The sequence below is a fragment of the Sorex araneus genome, chromosome 2 (genome assembly GCF_027595985.1).
Source record: "Sorex araneus isolate mSorAra2 chromosome 2, mSorAra2.pri, whole genome shotgun sequence".
Lineage (NCBI taxonomy): Eukaryota > Metazoa > Chordata > Mammalia > Eulipotyphla > Soricidae > Sorex > Sorex araneus.
Window position 1 is genome coordinate 21,798,073 of NC_073303.1, and position 23,808 is coordinate 21,821,880.

The window sequence follows — 23,808 nt, forward strand, 5'->3', positions numbered from 1 at the left end:
CTACAGAAATTTGACAGACATCCATCTGTACAAACTACCATTTCCTAAATGAACCTAAGGATGTTCTGTAAGTATTGCAATCACTTGCTCTCACCATTTGGGATACTAACCCATCTGAAACCCTGAGTGAACCTCCCAGGATCCGGGTACAGAGTTCCTGACTTGATGCTCTCTCTCTCTCTCTCTTACAGTCCTGCCCACTCTGCCTCTGCCTGAGGCCACTTCATCATGTACCTGGTGGAAATGCAAACTTGGCGCACCCTGAGGTGGAGGGTACAGTTTCACATCTGCCATGTGTGTTCTCTGTGTGAGAGGAGGGCACCAGGCAACTTTTCATCCCCTGAAATTCATCTTGGCTTCTGACTCTCCAATTCCTCAGCCCGAAGTTAGTTGTTGTTTTTATTCAATGTGTGTATGTGTCTGTGTGTGTGTGTGTGACTCCCTAACTCTTGAATTCACATGTCTACATTTACTAACTAGGAAACTAGAACAAAAGTTTAACAAAGTTCACTTGGCATCTAGCACAGTGGGTAGGGCATTTGCCTTCCATGCAGCCGACCCAGGTTCGATTCCTCTGTCCCTCTAGGAGAGCCCGGCAAGCTAGCGAGAGTATCTCACCCACACAGTAGAGCCTGGCAAGCTACCTGTGGCATATTCAATATGCCAAAAACAGTAACAACAAGTCTCACAATGGAGATGTTACTGGTGACCCCTCGAGCAAATTGATGAGCAACAGGATAACAGTGATACAGTTGAGAGTGATTTTAATTTTTATTTTTGTGTGTGTTTTGTTTGAGTGCCAATGCCAGCAGTGCTCAGGACTTACTCCTGGTTCTATGCTCAGGGATCACTCCTGGTAGGGTTCAGGGGATTGGACCTGAGTTGGCCTCGTGTAAGGCAAACACTCTACCTCCCGTGTTATTTCTCTGGCCCTACTCTAACTTTAATGTGGGTAGTGTAACACTACCAAATAGCAAAATCACCTTGGTAAATGGGGAGGCAAAGGGTAAAGTTTTAAAAGAAGAGAATAATTGCCAAGACACCATGGCACTGTCACCTGAACTACTCTGTTTCTGCCACTCAATGGTTCCAGTGTGTCTGTAGTGTGGAATATGATTGACAAGAGTGTTGTTGCCTCAAGTATACACCACTGATGGCTTGTCCTGAGAAATTCAAACAGAAGAATGTGGGAAGTCTACTTTATAGACTATATTGCTTGGAATGACTGAAAACATGGTAAATGATGGCAACTATATGGCAGGAACGAAGCCAAGCACCACCCTAAATCACCAGTGCAATCCGGGGAGCATTACCCCAGGGACCTCCCAGGACAAGTGTGTAATTGAGGTACACTGCAACCAAGTGTAGCAAGGCCAGTGAACACCAAGGCCAAATATGCAAGCACAGCAACCAAGTGTGTGACCTCTGGACATCACAGTAATGACAACAAGGGAAAGGGGAAGGAGGAAAATTAATTGAAAGCAAATATTTTTCAAGCCTGAGAAGTGGACAGTGTTTTTTTTATGCTCAGAACAGCACTGTGAAAGTAAAAATAATTACTCGATGGAATTTCAAATAGTGCTTTTATACTTTTTTGAAGAATTTTCATATACCATCTTTTCAACCCATGTTTGGCTTGAACAGTTCAGAAAATAGAACCATAAAGAACTTGGTTTATAGCTCATAAAACAGAACTATGAAGGGCCAAGCTCAGACCTCTAGGTAGTGGAACAATCTGAGGGAAAACTCAGATCACGTGATTAGTCCAGCATCCTCATCAACTCAACATTGTTCTTGATCCTGTTGTTAGCCTCTCCAGCATCTCTTCTCCACAGCCAGGGTGCCTGTCAGTTAGATATCTCTCCAGAGGTGTTGGTTTCCAAAGGAGAAAAAGCACACATACTTCTTTGTCGAGTATATCTGATAGCAAAATAAATGTGGCACTTTTCTTGATGGATGTCTTTCCCCCCAAGAAAAAGCCCTGCTGGGGAGCAATTCATTGACCTGTTATTTCTGCAAACACATAATACTCCTTAGTCATCACAGAGCCTTCACACCAGGAAATTATTTGCTAAATATTTCCCACTGTCTCACAGCTTGTCCTGTTAGCTTCTCCCAGACATAAAACATCTGGGCTAGTCCAAGTAAACACAGCAAATTCAAAGAGATGGTTCCCAGATGTGGAAAGGGAGAAGCGTCCTCATGAATCTGTCCCAGGGCCAACTCTGGAGGGGGGTGTCATATTTCCCACCAAGACCCTTTCCCCATTCCGAAGCTTTTTCAAGGGCTGAAGAAATCTCCATGAGGTTGACCAGATGACTAACTGAAGGCTATGCAGGTAGACTGAAGAAGCAGTTCTTCAGTGACCCCTACAGGTAGTCACAGCGTATGTGGTCTGGGAAATGACTTCCAGGACCCCGCCCACAGAGGGTGGGATGAGCAGATGTTCGGGTAAAGGGCATCAACGGAGGTCTTCCATTTTCAATGTGGCATTCAGTCCTCTCATGTCCGCTGTAGCACAGAGGTACCTGCAGAAATCCTTCTCAGACTGGTTCTACCTTGAAGGATGTCACTGGTTCCTGATGCTTATTTGTGGAGGTGACAGGGAGAAAACCCTGTTCCACGGCAGGTTTAGAAAAATCTGGAAAAATACTCTGATGGCGTGCAAACTTCTGAAAAATAAAAGAGATAAAAGGGAAATGAGTAATTTCGGGGTAAGTACCATTTGACACCTGGGCTTAGACTCCATTCACTAGGAGCTGGCTAGAAACCTTCCTCACCAAGGCTCCATCATTCATTCACCACGGGCTTGACCATTCCACTGGTATCTCCAAACTCTGACCAGGAAAGTCCCTATTTATAGCAGAACTACAATCATGTCCCGCTTCTGATGGTGAGTTACCCTTATGGTCAACCAGTGCCCCAGGAAATAAGCATTTGCTAACTGTCACTGTCACTGTCATTCTGGTGCTCATCGATTTGCTCAAGCGGGCACCAGTAACGTCCTCATCGTGAGACTTGTTGTTACTGTCTTTGGCATATCGAATATGCCATGAGTAGCTTGCCAGGCTCTGCTGTGTGGGCAAGAGACTCTCAGTAGCCTGCCGTGCTCTCTGAGAGGAGCGGAGGAATTGAACCCAGCTCAGCCTCATGCAAGGCAAACACCCTACCCACTGCACTATGGCTCCAACCTAAAAGTATTCATTGGAAAACATTTATTGCCCAGTAATTCTGGTTATTGCTTATATGCAAATAAGTCTCGTGATCAAACTCTGAGTCCTTGGAGGCAGATACATCTTACACCTTCTGATAAACCCTACAATGCTTAGGATTGAGGTATAAAACTGAAGTGTTTTCACTGACTGATGTCTACCCAAGGACTACCCATCATCCTCATACCCCCCACCCTCACCCCTGCCAAGATCACAGGACACATCCCTGTCTGACTTCTTAGGGTTGATTCTTAAGGAATAGGTGAAAATACTAACTAACCTATTAGGGGGGGTTTCTTTTTGTTTTTTTTTCCTTTTGGGGGTTATACCTGGCCATTCACAGGGGCTACTCCTGGCTTTGTGCTCAGGAATTAGTCCTGGCAGTGCTCAGGGGGCCATATAGGATGCTGGGAATCGAACCTGAGTCAGCCGTGTGAAAGGCAAACTCCCTACCTGCTATACTACTGCTCCGGCCCCTTAGGGGGGTTTCTAAAGAAGCTCAAGAACAGGTGAAAGGAATTGTCTGTCACAGTGACTGCAGAAAAAAAAACAAAATGAAGCTCCTGGCAGGCAGGGTGGCCAAGAGACCTCCTGGGCATCCCACTTTCCACCCCTACAACTACAGAACCCTGGAATTTTCCTAGGAGGTTTCTCATGTTCCTTTTAATTCCCTTACTGGGTCTGTGTTTTGCTGGTTCCGGTCTTTACAGTTTGCAGGTCCTTATTGGACCTTGTTCTGCAGAGCCTCTAGTAATGTTTCCCCAAAGGAGCTGATACCACCAGGGGCTGGGGTTGGAATGACCCCGAAGGGTACCAGGAGCTCCAGGAGGGGACGTTTTTCCTTTTTTTATTTTTTATTTTTTGGTCACATTGGCGATGCTCAGGGGTTACTCCTGGCTTTGCACTCAGGAATCACTCCTGGTAGTGCTCAGGGGACCATATGGGATGCTGGGAATCGAACCCAGGTCAGCTGCGTGCAAGGCAAACACCCTACCGGCTGTACTATTGCTCCAGCCCCAATTTTTTTTTTTTTGAGTGTAGGGGACATTTTCTATCAGCTCCTTTAAACAAGGTAGCTTTGGGCGGGGCGCTCAGCTCCTATTTAACCATGATAGATGTTTTTAAAAGGTGCCAGGGTCAGAATGTGGCCGAGCTAGTAAGCACTTGCCTTGCAGCTGTGAGCCCCTGGCTTTCATCCTTGGCATCTCAACAAAAGCATCGAGAACGAGGAGACACTTACACAGGTGAAAATGATGAGCGTTAGGTAGAAGATGACCAGCACCACCAGCAGGATTATGTCAGCTCTGTACTTGTTAAAATTCTCTTCTCTGTGTTCCTTGGGGCATCCTGAGAAGAAGAAGGGAGTTATGAAGTCAGATAGCACCCCCTTTCCGCCACGATCAAACGCTAAGCGTGCTTCATTCCTGCCGCTCTCTTTGCACTTCCAAACCCGCCTTTGCTTTGGGTGGAGTCTTTGATGTTCACTGGCTGATGGCTGGCCTAAGCCCAGCATCTCCCTCCCTCTCTCCTCCACATGGGTAGCAAGTGATGGCAGTGCTGGCTCCAAGCTTAACTCTTGCTGGACACAGAGAGGACCCTGGTCAGGTGGAATATTCCAGGCAAGTCTGACTGCCCGCCTGCATTTCTCAGGTGGGGATGTCAGGACTCAAGCCCAAGGGACAAAGGTCGGTGGCCAAGCTGGCAGTGCAACATCTGTGTCTTCCCTTCTGGGCAGGGGCCTGGTCTCCGAGTGGGCTGAGTCAGCCTTCAATCACTGTGACTTTTGTGGGGTTTTTTTTTGTTTGTTTGTTTTTGAGTCACACCTGGTGATGCACAGGGGTTACTCCTGGCTCTGCCCTCAGGAATTACCCCTGGCGGTGCTCAGGGAACCATATGGGATGCTGGGAATCGAGCCCATGTTGACCGCGTGCAAGGCAAACGCCCTACCCGCTGTGCTGTTGCTCCCGGCCCCAGTTTGGGCGACTCCTACAGCAAGTCTTGCTCCAGCAAAGTTACAGCAAAGGGAGGGCTCTGGGGAAAGTGCTCTGCAGGAGTGGAGGCCGCAGATGGAGATGGGGCATGCTTAACACACACCCTCCCCATTCCAAGACAAACTTGCAACATGCTGGGTGGGGTAGCAAGGTGGTCCCCTGAGGGTTTCGAGCAGAAGCAGGAGATGTGCCTGTGCACAGACAACCCTCCCTCTCCCAGGAACTGCAACTCCTGAGAGAGCTCCGGACCCCAGAAACTAGACTCAAAATTTCATACAAGGCAGTAGGGGTGGATTCCCAAAGGGGCCTGGGACTCGGAAGACAGAGAGGCCAAGGGCTACGACCCTGTGCTTCCTCATGTGTATTGAGCACTGGCTTGGTCTACGGCCAGTGCCACACTCTGTCTTTTGTGCGATGTTTCATTTCACCCCCAGAGCAAGCCCTGTGGTAGCCGCCCTTCTCCCCATTCCAGAGATGAGCAAGCTGAGGTTTCCGGTCGACCCGCGTTTTGCCTTAGGCCACACGCTAACAAACAACAGAGCTCAGATCTGAGCGAGACCTCAGGGGCTCTGGAGAGCGAGCCCTCGGGGCCCGTGGGCAGGCTGGTTGCTCTTCACTTCCTCTCGGCTCCCACTGGCCCACTCTCGGCTCTCGCCTGCGGCCTGTGCTCAGCCCTCATTCAGGGGAACATACACCGGGCACTCACTAGGTTCCCAGAGACTCAAAGTCAGGGGAGAAAACCCAGGAGTTGGACCATGTCAGGGCTCAGTCATACTAGGCACACAAACAGCTGGGAGATTCTAGAAGCTTCAGGGCTGGAGCGATAGCACCGCAGGCAGGGCATTTGCCTTGCATGCAACAGACCCGGGTTTGATTCTCAGCATCCCAGATGGTCTCCTGAGCACCATCAGGAGGAATTCCTGAGTGCAGAGCCAGGAGTAACCCCTGTGCATCGCCAGGTGTGACCCAAAAATAACAACAACAATAAGAAGACTCTAGAAGCTTCTTCCTCCCGAAGGCAGAAGGTCTGTGTCTCTGGGTACCAGGGAGCCAGGCCCAGGGACTGCATTCTTCTAAGTTTACAAAACTGGAGTCAGATTCCTTTCAGGTCCCTGACAGCGAAGAAAGGAGCTCGTGTGCAGGCAAGGACTCAAGGACAGCATGTTTGTCATTTCAAGGCTCAGGTACAAGCAAGACGTGGGCAACAATGGGGCAAACCCCAGGCACATCTGCAAGTACGTGAGAAAGGTTCTGGGGAAATCCCAGCCGAGAACCCCTTTTTGGTCATTAGCTGGTTGGCATTACTGAACAAAGCAAAAATATGGCTGCTGCCTGGAAACATTTTTTTTTTCCTGGTGATAGGTATTCTTTGTTTATTTCTTAATTTATTTTAATTTTATTTTTTGTAGTGAGTTATGAATTGCATTCCTGAATTGCATTCCTGAATTGAGGTACTGGGAAACCAGTCACTGTGAAGTGGGAGAGAAAATGCCATCTTGCTGTTGCAAAGGTGGTGGAAGCACGAGGTCTCACACCCTGAGCAGTGCAGAAAGCCCCGGTGAAGGCCAGAGATAGTACAGGGGGCAAGGTGCTTGCTGAGCCAGACTTGATCCCCAGCACGGCATAGGGTCCCCAAATTCTTCCAGGAATGATCCCTGAGCACAGAGTCAGGAGGAAGCCCTGAAGGCTGCTGGGTATGGCCCCAACCTCCCCCCTCCAAAAAAAAAAAAAAACCCAGAAAGTCCCAATGAGCCAAATACACAGCTCCCTGTGTACTCAGCACCGCAGCTTCTCTGTTCCCCCAAAGTCAAACCTGGGTGCTTCTAATTTGCCTCCATGGACTCCTCCATGAGTAAACAGTCTAACGTGTGACTTGGCTACCTTTGGCATCTACCTCAGCCAGATTGGGCAACTCTGCCCTTCAAGGAAAAGAAAGAACAAAGAACCAAGGGTGACATTCCAGCCTCCAGCTTCCCTGGGATCCAAGCTGCTGGGGGAGACTCTCTGAGCTCTGCGGGGCTGGACACACATCCTGCAGGAAGACACCAGGGCCGAGACCCCCCTCACCTGTCACTCTCAAGGTCACCGTGCCACTCCGGTTCCTTGGCCCGTCGCGTTCCTCCAGGGTGCATCGGTAGGTGCCCGAGTCACAGCCTGTAGCATTTCGGATCTTTAGAAAATACAGACTTTCCCCAGGAGCCTCCACAGACTCCTGCTGCTGCTGAGTGTGGGCCGGTGCTCCCTGCCGGTGTTCCATCCTCTCCTCACCGTCCTTCTCCAGCTGTGGAAGAAGCACACAGGTGTCATCAATCCCCAGAGATCCCCAGCTAGCGCCTTCTCTGTCTTCTGCCTCCTGCCTTCCAACTCCAGCCTCAGCCCACTATGACGATATGACGGCTTCTCAGTATCTGTGTTGCAAACCATAATGCCCAAAAGCGGCGGGGGTGGGGGGGGAAAGAGAGACAGACAGACAGACAGAGAAGTAAAGTGCCTTCCATAGAGTCAGACAGGGGGTGGGGAGTGGCGGGAGGTTATACTGGGGACGTTGGTGTGGAAAAATGGACACTGATGGAGGGATGGGTGTTGGGACACTAGGTGGCTGAAACCTGATGGTGAAAGCTTTGCAACGGTGTATCTCACGGTGATTCAACTTAAAAAATAAGTAGCAATGTATCCTGTTGTTCATGGACTTGCTCAAGCGGGCACCAGTAACGTCTCCATTGTGAGACTTCTTGTTACTGTTTTTGGCATATCCAATATGCCACGGGGAGCTTGCCAAGCTCTGCCGTGTGAGCGGGATACTCTCGGTAGCTTGCTGGGCTCTCTGAGAGGGACGGAGGAATCGAACCCAGGTGGGTTGCATGCAAGGCAAAAGCCCTACCCGCTGTGCTAAAAAATTAATAAAAATAAATAATTAAATAAAGCATGCTACTGTGTGCCTATGTACCCAATGAGTGAAAAGGGGAAAATCTAAGCAACTTCTTGTGGTTACATCGTTTGGGGAATAAGATCAGGATGGCCCTTGTGATACTTTGCACACAAACTTCTACTCTGAGTAAAGACTCAGTTCTGCTGCTGCTGCTGCTGGGGATGAGCACGGAGGACCATGGACCATGATGAAGTGATGCTGGGGATGAGCATGGGGACCATGGACCATGGACCATGATGAAGTGATGCTGGGGATGAGCACGGGGGACCATGGACCATGGACCATGATGAAGTGATGCTGGGGATGAGCATGGGGACCATGGACCATGGACCATGATGAAGTGATGCTGAGGATGAGCATGGGGAACCATGGACCACAGATCAGATGAAGTGATTCAGGGCATGAATTCCACTGGCTCACAGCTCAGGTACCAATGCATCTATTGCTTCTTCTTCTAAGAGTTTGTGGTGAAGCGGGATCATTTTCACTGAAACTTACTTCGATGTGATTGGAAAGAGAGGAAGGAGGCATTCAAGAGAACACACAGGCTTTACCAGAGTGGGAAAAAAGCAGAGAGAGAGAGAGACAAGCAAGTGAAATACATGTTCATGTGAGACCATGGGCATGAGGAGCAAGCCCACGGATCCATTCTTATTCCTGCTGCCCGTCTTTCTCATCTGGCAATGTTCCTAGGTCTGTTCAGTCTCTTGCCAGGCAGCTCAACAGAAACCGTGTGAAAATGCAGCGGAGTTAGTCAATCCTGTTTTGGGAGACTGCGGTTGGGGAGACACTGCCCACTCTCCACAGAGCTGGCAATTTGGAGATGCCATGTGCATATGACAGAGTCCCAGAATCAGATGTGTGAAAGAACGGTGACCACCGGAAGCCTGAGTCTGGCCAGATCAGCCTGAAGGTGCCCCTGTGGGTAACTCAGCAGCTGCTGGTCTTTCCTTGAACTTGTCTTTGGGTGAAAACGGAGTGGAGTTTTCATTATGTCCAAGTTCAGGGATCAGGCACACTCTACACGTCAGTCTGTTTCTGGACATTCGTTCAGCTTCTTTGTCTTCTTAGTTTGGAGCCACACCTAGCTCAGCGGTTGAGGGTTACCCTCAGCTTAAAGCTCAGGGTTGACCCTGAGTGCTTGAGAGATTAGAAAGTACCAGGCATTAAGCCTAGAAGCTCCTGCAAATGCCAAGAGCCACACCCTTTGAGCCATCTCCCAGCCCGTCCTGGGCATATCGTTATCATTATTATTCACTGTCACTGTCATTGTCATCCCGTAGCTCATCGATTTGTTCAAGCGGGCACCAGTAACGTCTCTCATTGAGATACTTATTGTTACTGTCTTTGGCATATCCAATACGCACAGGTAGCTTGCCAAGCTCTGCCGTGTGGACGGGATACTCTCGGTAGCTTGCCGGCCTCTTCGAGAGGGGTGGAAGAATCGAACTCGGGTCGGCCACATGAAAGGTGAACGCCCAACCACTGTGCTATGGCTCCAGCCCATCATTATTATTATTGTCATTATTAAAATTATTATACCATTCTTATTGAGGTCTCTGAGTTTATATTACAGTTAATCATACTTTTCAGGCATATATCCCCTATACCTTTTTTTTTTCTACATCACTGGCTGTAACCCCAGTGATGCTCAGAGGTTACTCCTGGCTCTTTGCTCAGGAATCATTCATGCTCGAGGGACCATATGTGGTACTGGGGATCAAACCCAGGTCTGCCACATGCAAGGCAAGCAAGCTTCTCGCTGTAGGACTTCTCCAGCCTGGGCATATTTTAAACCGCTTTCTTAACCTGCCTGTGGATCTTCCACTGAAATGTTTCAAAGCGTGTGACACTGCCTTCCACAAACCGCCTTTTCAGCACTCACAAACAACGCTGGCATCTGGGCTCCCCTTGAGGGACACCCAGGGCTCAGCCAGAAGCCCAGCACTTTAGCCCAGAGCGAGCAGGAACAGCAACCAAGAGCCCCTTCAAGCCAAGCCAAGATTCCCAGGCTTCACTGCCTCTCTGTCTGCGCCAGCTCAGGTTTAAGCGGTTCTGAGGACCCCATAATCCCTTTTCTGGTTTTTCAAAAAGGACTCAGTGGGGGCAAAAGAACACAGGGTAAACACACACACACACACACACACACACACACACACACACACACACACACACACACAGCGGTTTCTCCAGAATTTACGCAGGTCAGAGGCCCAGCTGCAGAGCCCTGGGCCGTGTGAGTGTTCCTTATTTGCATGGAGCAGGCTGCAGTGACATCTGGTGGCCAATTCGTGGCTCCTACAAGTCTCCGGGTCCATCCACTCCCCCCACCATCCCTCTGCACAGCGGGGCGGGGCTAAGCCCATGGACATAAATTCCGTTTCTTGACGGTTATACTCAAAGACTCCTAACACACAAGGATCTACAGACTGGGGCCTCGAGGTATTCAGAAATAAAGAAGAAAAAACGGGCAGCCAAGGAATCAGAGGAAACTAAAGACCTTGATCAGATCCCAGGACACATCTAATTTAGCCCACTTTCTCCCTGCCCGCATCTAATTCAGCCTCTCACTGCAGCCTCCCCCTGAAGGGCCCTCTCCCCTCCTCCAGTCTGGCTGGGGGCTCCCTTCTCCCAGAACCTGGGGCGGGTCAAGGCCAAATGGCTTACAGACCTCCCCCCCTCCCCCAAGGCCAGTTTGAACTCATTAACTCAGCACTCTCATCCTGCCCGGCTTTTTTCTAAATTAACCTCCAAATGCTTTCGACTCAGATTTCTTTCTAATAGATTTCACCGGAACTCGGGCTAGAAATCCCTGCCTCCCCAAAGATGGGAACTTGGCAGCAACAACCATTTCATGATGATCTACTTCTGCTTTTCTCCTGGCGTGCCTCCTCTCCCATCGAGTGACCCTCTCTCAACTCAGAAAAAGACCTTCTGAAATTCAAGAGCTAAATGGCAGAGCCCTCTGGAGCTGGGGGGGGTACTATGAACCACTGCCCTTATTTACATAAAGATCACCCCATTATCAAGACTCTGGAAATGGTACAGCGATCCGAACGGGCTTGCAGTCCCCTTCTGCCTGTCTGCAGAAGGAACTTCATTTCAAAATCACCAGTAACAACAAAAAAGGTCAGAGTTGAGTCTTTTTTTTGATGGTCAGATTTCCATGGGTCTCTGGCTCCCCCACTTCCGGGGGTCTCAAGTTATTTTCAAAGGGCAAAACAAGGGCAAGTGGGGAGAGATCAAGGGAGAGGAAGGAACCTGGACAGGCTAAACCAGCCCAAAGCCACCTGATGAATTTTGATTTATGGTGCGGTCACAGCCAGCAAGAGGACGGTCAAATGGCTCAACTCTCCTGGGGTCCTCTTCCAACTGCCCCTTCCCAGGCTTGAAAAGAAAGCTAGAAAAGAAAAGTGCGTTCTGGGAAAGTAGTTACAGAACTTGAGCCAGGCACAGGATGCGTTTGTTCTATGAAAGACCCTGAGGCTCTGGTCTATTCGCATGCACCGCTCCTCCACATCTGCTGTTCGTAAAGACTTCTGCCCACCTTCAGCAAAAGTGCCTCAGATTGGGCTTTGCCTTAGTTACATTTCCTCACACCTTACCAGCATCAGCTCCAGAGACCACCAAGTCCGTGAGGATTCAAATCCTGTTCTGCCCCAGGGTCAGAAAATGCAAAACTTTTGTTCCATGACGGTCTTACTTGAATGTACAAATCTCTACTGGGAATAGCTGGTTTTCTGCAACTGTCTGTAAGTGGGAAATGTGCTCTTCCCATCCTAGATAGATGGATAACTAATCAAAACTGAGTGCTGCTTCCTCCGGGTAGCCCTCACGCCTTCAGTTTAAGAAATAAAGTTGTTTCTTCCTCCAAACAAGAGTAATTAGTTTTTAAAGTCAGCGTGGATCTTCCTCTCGCTTGGAGAACTGAGAGAACTGGACTCACCTGGGAACACTCACCAACATAGCGACCAGGTCTCTGCATCTGATAACAATAGCATAAAGAACCTTCTGGAAATTCACACTGCTAGGAAGGTTGCAAAACAACTCCCTCTGGCTTTAGCAAGTTGAAGCTCTGCACAATATCCTTTCTTCTTCTTCCTGGCACCATCTTAAAACACACCAGTACACCTTCCCATGGGGGACTTGTCCGCAGTTGCAATACTACAACCCGCAGTTGTAGTGCTGAAGTTCCTATTACATGCCCTAAACGGGAGAGAGTAGAAGGGAGTGGGACAATACGACGGGTCCCAAGAGAATTTTTCTGCAGAAGTTATCCTAGTCTTGGCCACACACTTGTTACTGCAGTGTCAGGTGAGTTCTCACGGCAGAAGCAGGTTCCTAAGCCATTCCAGAACCTCCGGGGGAGGAAAATGGAGCCAGAGCAAACAGTCACCCTCGAATTTGCTTCGTCTGATGAGTCCTTATTGGAGCTGGCTCAAAACCAACGACTGGCAAGAACAGCTCTTTCAGCATCGCGAGTCTGAAAGTGCTCCGTGGCCTCTCTGCACAAGCATTTCAGGAAATAGTAATTTATGACAAAAGAAACCCTCGGATCCGTTCCCAGCCAAACCTAATTGAAGGAACTCTTTAATGCACCCTTTACAATGCTAATATTGTAGTGCGCCATGCTACAATGCGATTTGGGCAAATTGATTCCTCAAAACAGTCATTCCAATTGTGTTTGTAAAATCTACACGACGCGCATTAACTCATACGCTAAGTCATACGCTAAGTCTATCTTCCGATTGAATCAGAAAAGGGCAAAATAGAGAACATCTCATTTTCAGCAAGCCTACAGAATTTTGACTTGTCTCAAGGTCTCCAATTTGACTAAATAATTTAAAGGTATTTAAATTATTATTATTCTTTCTCTAAAATGGCCATTTGACCTTAACTTAACTGCAAGCCCTAAATTAAACTCTGTTTAATTTGCTGAATACTAAACCAAGCAAATCTGAGCACTAATTTTAAGGGCATGTGAACCAAGTAAGTTTTTTGTAAAAGACAAATTTAAACCAGAGTGAAAGAAACCAAATGAACATGGCTGGGCCTGAATCAATAGTTCAATCAATATCTCTATTTAGCACTGTTAGCACTGTCATCCTGTTGTTCATCAATTTGCTTGAGCGGGCACCAGTAATGTCTCCATTGTGAGACTTGTTGTTACTGTTTTTGGCTTATCCAATACGCCACAGGTAGCTTGCCAGGCTCTGCCATGCGGGTGGGATACTCTTGGTAGCTTGCCAGGCTCTTTGAGAGGAGCAGAGGATTTGAACCCGGATCAGCCACATGCAAGGCAAACGCTCTACCCACTGTGCTATTACTTCAGTCCATATGTCCTTATTTAGAAAAAAAAATTGTAAAAAAAAAAGAAAAAAAATTGTAAAATTGTATTATAGTTTTATCACAATAAGTACTAACCTCCTGGATTGTCAAATTTGAATAGACAAGGACATTATTATAGAAAATTTCAATCCGATATTTCAAGCCCAAATTTACCAAACAAGAGATCAGTTAAGAATGTGATAGAAAACTAAAACAAAGGAACATTTTGGAGAGGCAACATGTCTGTACTTATATATGCATGCAAATATTTCACCTGACAGTCTGAATATTTTTGACAATCTAGACTTCAAGTATCTAAAGACGATATTCGACAAATCTAATATATTCCAATCACATTGTGCAATTTTTGTCGTTGTATTTCTCATGCACGAACATTCATGTACCTCGGTTTCTAACTCAATTAAAGTGCCAATATAATCCTCATTCATCATAAAAAGAGCTCTTTATTACATCCAAAATAGTTTGGCTCGAAGGTTGATGGCATAATGTGGGTAATACATTGGAGTAGTAACGTCGTATTTTTCTGAGCGTAGTTTTATTAGAAAAATGATGATCCCCTTTCAAATGGACTGGGTCTCACTGACAGAGCTGGATTTATGGAGTTCTGAGGATGGTAGAGGAAGGGAAGTGAAGAGCACAGGGTTCAGAGATGGCTAACCAGGAAATACACACCAGCACTGCCAATCACAGCTCTGTTCTTGGACAAGTGCTGAGTAGTTCTCAGGCTTCCTTTGCCATGCCGAGACTTAGTGGGGGGCACCTCATAAGGTCAGTGTAAAGATACCTGTGACAATGGGTGACCATTGAATGCACTTCATGACCACTACACAGAAAGCACCCAAAAATGTGACTACTTGCTTTGATTTTCATAGCTGAAGTTTCATTCAGCATTTGAAATAGAAATAGTTCCCTGTACACTGGAGAGAGTCAAAAATATTTGCTGAATGAATGAGCCACCTATAGGAAGGGGACATGGTGAGGTGAAATGTACCTCATTTCATAGTGGTGAAGAGATGAGTGTTGGAACATTATATGACTGAAACCCAATGATGGACAACTTTTTAACTGTGTATCTCATGATTATTCTATTAAAAATAAATTAATTTTAAAAATAAGCTACAAAAAATACAATTCAGTAAATAGACACCTCGAGCCTTATTTTTTTAGTTATGGATGATGCCATAGCTTCTTGTCAGTAGAATAAAGGAACTCAATATGAGCGCGTGCACACACACACACACACACACACACAAAACCTATAGAAAGAATGAGCAGGTGAGCAAGGCTTTAGCTGGAAACAACTGACTTAAAATTGCTTTCCAATTTCTCCACCAGGTACATGGGCCAGCTTCAGCATATCATTTCATCCCTAATTCTTGTTTTTTCATGAGTAATGCCTTGACTAACCTTGCCACAACAAGCACATAAAATGCTTGCTAATTGCAGTCATTAACAAACACTCCCATCTATCCAACAATCGTTCCTTGCAGCTGGTACTCTGGCAGAGTTGCTCCAGAAATCCCCGGGGAGGAGCTCTTTTTGTACCCACAGTGTCTCCAGAGTAGCTGCAGGATGCTGAGTTTTCTAAAGCAGGACTAGTGCTATTCCCGCCTGTCCTCCTTCATTGGTGGGTCCCGCTCACCTAGCAGCGACTCTGAGTCTAGTTCCAGAGGAGGCTGACTTGACTCAAGCCTGGGATCTATGTTAAATAGGTTTTGTGCTGGGCACGTGATCCAGCCGAGTCACTTGGGGGACATTTCCACAGACGTGGGCTGCTGTGTTAGAAGAGAGCGATGCGCTTTGCACTTGACCCCAGGCGAGCTCTAAGTCTGCAGAAACACCTCCATTGCCGGGAGGAGAGTGAACAGGAAACAACAACACAAATATTGAGAGACAAAAAGCACACCACATCCTAGGGAAAAGTCACAAGTGTCCAAATCTAAGCTGCACTCATCCAGAGCTGCCATTGCAACAACCACAAAGCCAACAGCTCAAAACAACAGCCACAGATTCTCTTGATGTTCAGGAATCCATAAACCCAAACTCAGGTATCTGCAGGGCCCAGAAACCTAAACCCAGATGTCTGCAGGGCCATCTCGGAAGGTCAGCAGGACCATCGGTTCAACGTCTAATCAGCTCCTGACGTTGCTGATGGTGTTAGTAATATTCCTTCTCCTGTCAAACATTACACTCCACAGACTCACATCCATACCCCCGAGTGTCTGTCTCTGTTCTCTTTTAATTAGGACACTAGTCACTGGAAAAGGGACCAGACTCAGCAAATAGAATCCCACCTTAATTTGATGACATCTGCAATGATTCCCCCTCCACACATCACATTCATGTATCCTCGGGGATCAGGACTGAGGCATATTTTTTGGGGAAGGACAAAATGAACACACACCCCTCTCCCAACAGCCATAACAGAAATGGGTGGGAACCACATTTTAAAACTTTTCCCATTTCAATGATACAAGCTGATTGAATTTGATTACATTTGATATAAGCCAATTACAGTCCTTCAACATGAAAGGATGGGGGCACGCCACACCACCCCATAAGTAAATGCAATGTCTATCAGTCTATTTCCATTTGGATCCAGATCAAACCAATCCTGCTCTGCCCCTCAGATTCACATCTCTCATGCTCTTAAAGAATGAGACAGCAGAGATGGGTTTGATTCAGAATCTTTGATCTCCACTGCTCATCTAGTGAGCCTCTTCTAAGGTGACAATGACAATCACTGCAGGATGTTGGCCCCATTGGATTGGGAAGAACCAAGTGCTCAAGCACAAAACTTAAGAAACAAAAATTTTTTTTTGCACTGGGTGGACTCAGTTCGTGCTCTTAGGGACTGAGCCAAGAACAAAGGCAAAAGTTCAGTTTTATAGAATATCTGATGGGGATGGGGCTTTGAGAGGCAGCAGAGGGGAGAGTTCAGAAGCTGACATTCCTGAGCATATGCATTGCACAGCAGGGTCAGCATCATTTCAAGACACTTGAGCTCATTCTGTGGTGACAAGGCAGGGGATTATCTCAATGTCGTCCTGTGCACACACCATATTAGAAGTCTGTTTCTGACAACCTTCCATTTCTCCAGCTGCTTGCTTGTTCATGTAGGAGGCAGAGAGAACAAGGGTTTGATTCCCTTATCCTCGGGGGCGAACAGGGGTATATTTTCCACACCACAATGAGCATCCTTCTTTCCCCTAGGTTTCCCTCATCTGGACTCATCATCCCAGATGATTTCCACCTCTCCTGGACTCCATCCTCACTTAGGGAAGGGAAGTGGCCAAAGAAATTGCAGCAGATGCTTGCTTTGCACGTGGCAGACTCTGGTTCAGTCCCCAGAAGCATTGCATATGGCTCCCTGAGCACTGACAGGAGTGATCCCTGAATTATCCCTGAGCCAGGAGTCAGGTGAGCACAGTCAGGTGTAGCCCTCCCCTCCCCACAACCCAAACAAACAATCGGAAAAGAAAATAACATGTGGTAGACTAGTTGCTGTCCATGAAACCACCAAATGATATTAGTATGCCTTGGGTTCTCAAGTCTAGCTGGTCTATAGGACACAAAGGAATTTTACCAACACAGACCTAAGTACAAAAACAAAAGCCAGAAAAGCACTTATTGGTGCAAAAGAATCTTAGTCAAATGCTTTATCCTGTTCTTGTTTCAGCTAACAACTGAGGGTTAAAAAAAAAAAAGAAGAAGAAGAAACCCTAAGCTTCTCACAAGAGTCTTCAGGAAGGGATTGTGGAAATATTTTAGACAGAGGAACCCTTCTTTTAGAATCTCTTTTCAGTCATGTCTACCTAAGACTTTCCCTTACATCACTGAGTCTTTCTTCTAACTTCCCCTTCTTCATGTAATGACATAACCAGTGCAGAACTGAAAGGGTCCATCCCCATGTGACCGAGGTTCCCCCTTCTAGTCAGGGAAACAAGTGTTTTCATTCTTTCTGCTGAACTCTCAGTTTTCCTCCACCTTCTTCCCTTCTCCCAAGTTAAATGATTTTAAGAACTTCTCGTTGTCTCCTCAGACTGGAAACCTGTGATCCACCACATTCATCTGGTTGAGACTTCTTCTATAATCCCCTCCATGACATCAAGATTCTGCCTGGTCCACCACTCCCTGGACCAGCCACAGAACACGCTGATGATCTGATGAGCAAGAGTGAAATGAAGGCAAATCCTATGAATGAGATCAAGTTCACTTTGTTGAGTGAACCTGGGGAGAATTTCATTGTGATTAAAGAATAAAGCTTCCCTCTAAGACTCATCTACTAGGATAAATCATATTCTGTCCTTCCCCAGGGATGACAGACTTTTTTCAGACATGACACTTTTTTATCTTTTCATTCTCTTTGCTCAAAAACTTTCAGTGGCTCCTTGCTGCTGAAAGACTAAAGTTCAAGTTATCATAGTTTGATTTCAATTTTCTTTACAGTCCAATCCCAATTAACTTTCTCACATTATCTCTAAACTTTCTGCTGTAAAATCCTTTTGATAAATTGCTAGTACTTATGAATTCCCCCAATATGTAGATTCCTATGCCCGTGCATGCCTTTACTCAAGATGTGGTCATCTGGCAAAAGTCCATTGAATTTGGATTGGCTAATGCCACAAACAGGACCTAGCACATATCTGGGATGTAGAAATACTAATAATAAAGGTATAAATAGGAGTGATACCTGATAAATAATGGTAGAAAGCCATAGAAGTGATTTGACCAGACCAAGTAGTATAGATGCCTTAGAGACAGTCTGATTTTCCTTTCATAGTTACAAAAGCATTATGTTCACATGTCAGTGTTTCAGTGCTTCTTCATTTAATGTAGATGTGTCTCCTTTTTTATTGGGGGAGGGTGGAAGATGTTCCCAAGTCTACCTTCAAGAAAAGACATTGTAGAACCAAGGAAATGCCACGAGTGGCTTGCCTCCTAAGGAAATCTATCAGTGTTTGTGACTCTACAGATGACATCTGTCCAGAACAGTCACCTCTGGCTCCTTAACAGCCCCTTGCTTCATGGCTCATTCTCCTACAAGATGGTAGAGGGAAAATACAGCTGCCAAATGGGAGTTTAACAATGAGGAAGGCAGCTGCATAATGAACCAAGAATAAGCCAGATCTCACTATCTTTGGACTTTGAACTTTTGAAGTAGCTTCCTGAAAGCTTACCCAGTTCCCTTAATTCACGTGATAGCAATCTGGCATGGTTGGGACTCTGCTAAATAATACGAGCTTCGAGTCGGGTTCTCTGGATTCATAATCAGTTCCCCTTTGTTCCCTTTCTTTGAAACCCTTCTGTAAAGAGCACTTGTCTTGTGACACATCTCAGTCCTCAAACCCACAGTGTCACCCTAAGATGACACCCTACGTCCTCTTTCATTATGCATCAGCGTAGAATACGGAGGCTCCTCACATGCTACGCAATGGAACTGTGTCTTCCTATCATCACTTAGTTATGAGTGCAAGCATCAAGCATGTCCACTCCGTCCACTGCCACCCTCTCCATCCAAGCGGAGGGCAGCTTCTTTAAAGAGTTACAGAGCCCGAGAACTCAACAGGAAGCAGAAGTGTGGCTCAGCCTGTCTGTGGATGTCACCCTGGGTGCCAGGGCGCTATGCCCGCGCATGCTCTAACCTAACTCAGGTCACAGCCAATCAAAGAGCACAAAACCAAATTCTATTTGCATATTTTCTCCAACTACCTACCCAATCCCAATTTATGGATAAGTTTAAGCCGAATTTGACTACTTTCCTCACGGATATACTGTATTCAGTTCTCGACCACCACTCTGCCCTACAAGATACCATCCAGAAAGGGCAGGGACTGATCCCAATTAGAAAGACACGAGTCCACCTTCAAGTTGCCTTAACAGGGATTGGAGTATCTCTGCCCAGCTTGGCAGACATCCTGTGACATCCTTTGACATCTGTGCTTATCTTGATTGAGCCCCCTCTGCCCCCTTCTCACCATAAGTTTAGAAATAAAGAGCAAGGAGCAGGCACTGTTCCTCCACATCTCCTTCTAATGTTGCAAACACTAGCACAGTGCTGTCGTCTGCTTTGAATTTGGGGGTAAAAGGCACATGATAAGAAACACATGGCTTTCCAGGGTCCTCTTGTTAATCATAAATAATCCATGTCAATTGGACAGTGGCAGAATGCTCTGTGGTGCCAGAGAGCTAAGTGGGAAGTGGAATTTTTAAATTGTGAGTGGTTATAAGCATAATTGTGAGAAACAGCGGGCCCCACAAGCATAGATTCAATCTGGCAGCGAGTGAAGTCCACGCTCCAGGGGGCAGAGGGACGCTGTTTTACTTGCCCAACTATGCAGAAAAGAAAGCACATTTGTGACGAGAAGGGAGGCGATATGACCTTGGCTGGCTGTGGGCAGCAGGTTCCAATTGCTGACCTCTCTGCTTCGTGGAAACACGTCACCAGGTAGTCAGGGGTAGGGAACGGTTTGGCAATAAAAAGAAGCTGCGTCCTCTATTAAGAATTTCACTGCTGGACTTCTTTCTTTCTTTCTTTCTTTTTTTAAGTGAAGCAAATAGTTTGTATTGAAAGAAATTTACTTAAAGAGGGGCTGGACCCATAGTACAGACGGTTTGATCCCTGAGCACCGCCAGGACTAATTCCTGAGTGCAGAGCCAGGAATAACCCCTGAGCATTGCTGAGTGTGACCCAAAGGGAGGGAGGAAAGAAAGAAAGAAAGAAAGAAAGAAAGAAAGAAAGAAAGAAAGAAAGAAAGAAAGAAAGAAAGAAAGAAAGAAAGAAAGAAAGAAAGAAAGGAAGGAAGGAAGGAAGGAAGGAAGGAAGGAAGGAAGGAAGGAAGGAAGGAAGGAAGGAAGGAAGGAGAGAGAAAGAAAGAAAGAAAGGAAGGAAGAAAGAAAGGAAGGAAGGAAGGAAGGAAGGAAGGAAGGAAGGAAGGAAGGAAGGAAGGAAGGAAGGAAGGAAGAAAGGAAGAAAGAAAGAAAGAAAGAAAGAAAGAAAGAAAGAAAGAAAGAAAGAAAGAAAGAAAGAAAGAAAGAAGGGAGGGAGGGAGGGAGGGAGGGAGGGAGGGAGGGAGGGAGGGAGGGAGGGAGGAAGGAAGGAAGGAAGGAAGGAAGGAAGGAAGGAAGGAAGGAAGGAAGGAATATTGATTACCTAGAAAGATGTGAGAGGAGAGAAAGAGAAAGAGAGGAATGCAAGACAGAGCATGAGATTCTATCCAGAGAAAAGGCTTTTTGATTTTGTTTTTGATGCTAGGTCACATCCAGCTGTGCTCAAGACTTACTCCTGGCTCTGTGCTCAGGAATCATTCCTGGTGGCCTCTGGGGGACCAAATTGGGTGACTGGAGATCAAACTGGGGGTTCACCATGTGCAAGGAAAGTGCCCTACCTGTTGTACTGTTACTCCAGCCCCAAACCATTGACATTATTTCTAGAACATTCTATTATTTGTTATACAAATACAACTCATAAAAAAAAGTAAAATTACTGGGCTAGACTACAATATGATTTCAGAATATGCTGAGACCTGTTTAAAAATACTTGAAGGAATAGTATGTATCAATTCCAGGGTGTCCTATTGGTGCTGGCATAATGGAATGCTCCTGTGCACCAGTATTTATTTATAGTGTTTTTGTTCTTTTTAAAAATAGGTATGCTTTTTCAGTGCCTCTTTTCTATGGACCAATGGAGGAGAGGGTGAAACTGCCAAGAGATTGCTGTCTTGAGGTTATTCTAACAGTTCCGAGCAGATAAATCACGCACGAACCATGTTCAGTACATATGCATAGGCATTAGAGAGTTCCCGCATCAGCTGATGTCCACCAAGAAGCCAAAGGCTAATTGCCACGGTTTACTGCATCACTCCAGATGACCTTACACAAGAAGATTTAACTTGACAACGGTTTGAACTTTACAGTCTGAAATTCCACCGACTTGTTTCACAAGTCCTTTTTAATTACTCCCCTGAGGATATTAATACTGTTTTCTTTTTTAAAACATGACTCTTTGGAAGGGAAAGCATGTCACGCTTTCCCTCTTCTTTGAGGTAAGTAAGTCCCTGGCTGGCTCACCCAGGGAAGCTTATTTGCTTTACCTTAAGTATTTAAGGGTGAAAATGGAGCAATCAAGACAGATGCCTGAACGAACACGCAGTATGTGGACCATGACCGTTTGGTGCAAGCCCAGCTCCACGGTTTGGCCCTCAGTGCAACAGTAAGCAAGCCAAGATGACTCGTAAGGCTGGGCTATTGCCCTCAGCCTCAGTTTCCTCATCTGTAAAGCAGGACCAGGAAGAGTGCTCATCACATCACATAAATCCGTGAGAATGAGAGAAACAGATAGATATGTAAATATCTCAGAGCTGGACATATAATGAACCTTCAAGCCTTAGTGCTTTGGGGGTGAACAGATAGTACAGCAGATAAGAAGATAAGAAGCTTGGCTTGCACTTAGTCAATCCCAGTTGATACCTGGAACTGAGCTTGGTCTCCTAAATCCCCCCAGGAGTGATCCCTGAGCACAGAACCAGGAGTAAACCCCGAGCACCTCTGAGTGTGCCCCCCCCAAATAAAACCTCCCCAAATCCTGTTGCTTTTTATAACTTTAAAAGAATATTAAGGTTCATTTACTGCAAAAACAACCATGAAATTGTTGTATTTTCTGATCCCGCTGTAAGTAAGGTAAAAATCAAGTAGGAAGAAGACTAAGCCTGCTTCCATAGAGAAGCCCCTGGGTATTTAACTGGGCAAATGGCAGAAGCAAGCAGAACACAGACCACTCCCCCCCCACACACACACACACACACTCCACACACACACAGCCGGACCTCTCCTAACTGGGCAAATGGCAGAAGCAAGCAGAACACAACACACACACACACACACACACACACACACACACACACACACACACACACACACACCTCCTAACTGGGCAAATGGCAGAAGCAACAGAAGCAAGCAGAACACAGACCACACACACACACACACACACACACACACACGCACACACGCACACACAACAGCCGGACCTCTCCTAACCGCCAGAGGGCAGAGCATCACAGGGCAGAGGGCAAGGGTCCCCCAGATAAGGGTCCCCCCAAAGAGCTCTTTCTGAACCAGTCACCAACTCCTATGAAACAAACCCTGGTCACCTCTCGGCAACTTCGCGCCAATTCTGCTTTCTTTGCAGCCTGCAACACCCACGGGGCTTGCAAGCGACAGGTCCGGGCTTTGCCTGGAAGCGCCCTTCGGGGCCAGGTGAGGCTGGAGATGCCCGAGGCTCAACGTCTAAGTCCGCGCTGTGCCAAGATGCGGGGCAGGGGTGTCGGAGGGGCGCATCGCTGGACTAGGATTTTAGATTCCGGCTGCGGGATATCCCCGCTACCCCCCCGCCTTCACCCCCCGAAGCATCATCCCCGGCCCCGGCCCCGGCCCCAGCCCCGGCCCCAGCCCGCGGGCACCCGCCGCGCCTACCTTGGCCCAGGAGACGGAGTAGGACCCCCGCGGGTCCCGGGGGGCGGTGCAGGGCAAGGCCACGTCCGCGGCGCAGGCCACGGTCACCTCCCGCACGGCGGGCGCCGGGCCGCCGGCTGCCAGGGGCAGCCAGAGCGCGGCCAGGGCCAGCGGGAGCAGCGGGGGCCTCCGGGAAGCGGGGGGCGCGCGCCGGGGGGCGCAGGCCATGGCTGGGCGCTGCCGAGTGGGGAGCGCGGCGCGCGGCGCTGCCCTCTTTGTAGCCGCGGGCCCCGGGACTTCCCCCGACGCCCACCCGGGGGAATCCCCGGCGGCAGCGCCGAGCGGGGCGCCCCCGTCCCGCCCCCCCGCGCCGCGCTCCGCCCCCGGGCGCGCCCCGGCCCCCGCCGCCCCGCGGGACGCCCCGCGCGCGGCCCAGCGCTCCGGCTCGCCGCCTCGCACGCGTGACCCCAACCCGCTGACCCGCGAACAAAGCCCGCGGCGCCGCCGGCGGGGCTCAGGCCCTTTGAGGGCCCCGGGGAAGCAGATCCAGAGAGGCCGAGCAACGTCCCCAAAGGTCCAGCCGCGTCCGCGGCGACGTCACCGGCCAAACCCCCGGGGGGCCTCGCTGCGGGGGGGTCCCGGGTCTGATGCTCAAACCTAGGGGCTTTCTCGGTCATCCCGCCTGCTTAAGTGTCATCTGCATGCCCAAAGAAAGCATCGCTGCTACAATATTTCTATTTTTAGAGAGGGTTTTTATGGACCAATACCCCAGTTGTTTAAGTCCGGTTTCTCATTGTTTAAAATGTCACCTGTAAATGAACATTATTTACGTGGGGTTTCATTTGGCATTCCAGATAATCATATGTATTACATA

General features: G+C 47.7%; 1 protein-coding gene across 2 annotated transcripts; it reads right to left on the reverse strand.

Moving 5' to 3' along the window:
- Positions 1 to 1,543: 1,543 nt before the first annotated feature.
- On the reverse strand, positions 1,544 to 23,296 carry CD83 (CD83 molecule). 2 transcript variants are annotated; one of them, XM_055127872.1, is made up of 4 exons: positions 22,956 to 23,296; positions 7,271 to 7,484; positions 4,453 to 4,559; positions 1,544 to 2,669 (listed from the first exon to the last, which is right to left on the reverse strand). In XM_055127872.1, the coding sequence occupies exons 1-4, from the start codon at positions 23,160 to 23,162 to the stop codon at positions 2,544 to 2,546; spliced, it is 654 nt and encodes a 217-aa protein (XP_054983847.1). In that variant the 5' UTR covers positions 23,163 to 23,296; the 3' UTR covers positions 1,544 to 2,543. The 2 variants fall into 2 exon arrangements, with proteins under 2 accessions (XP_054983847.1, XP_054983846.1); XM_055127871.1 differs by having other exon boundaries at positions 1,544 to 2,672.
- Between the last annotated feature and the right edge of the window lie 512 nt (positions 23,297 to 23,808).

Excerpts from the sequence above, each read along its gene's own strand:
- CD83 (XM_055127871.1), bottom strand. The coding sequence starts at position 23,162 with ATGGCCTGCGCCCCCCGGCGCGCGCCCCCCGCTTCCCGGAGGCCCCCG. Across the intron at positions 7,485-22,955 it reads ACTCCGTCTCCTGGGCCAAG|CTGGAGAAGGACGGTGAGGA; the intron begins GTAGGCGCGGCG and ends CTTCTTCCACAG. Across the intron at positions 4,560-7,270 it reads GGTGACCTTGAGAGTGACAG|GATGCCCCAAGGAACACAGA; the intron begins GTGAGGGGGGTC and ends TCTTCTTCTCAG.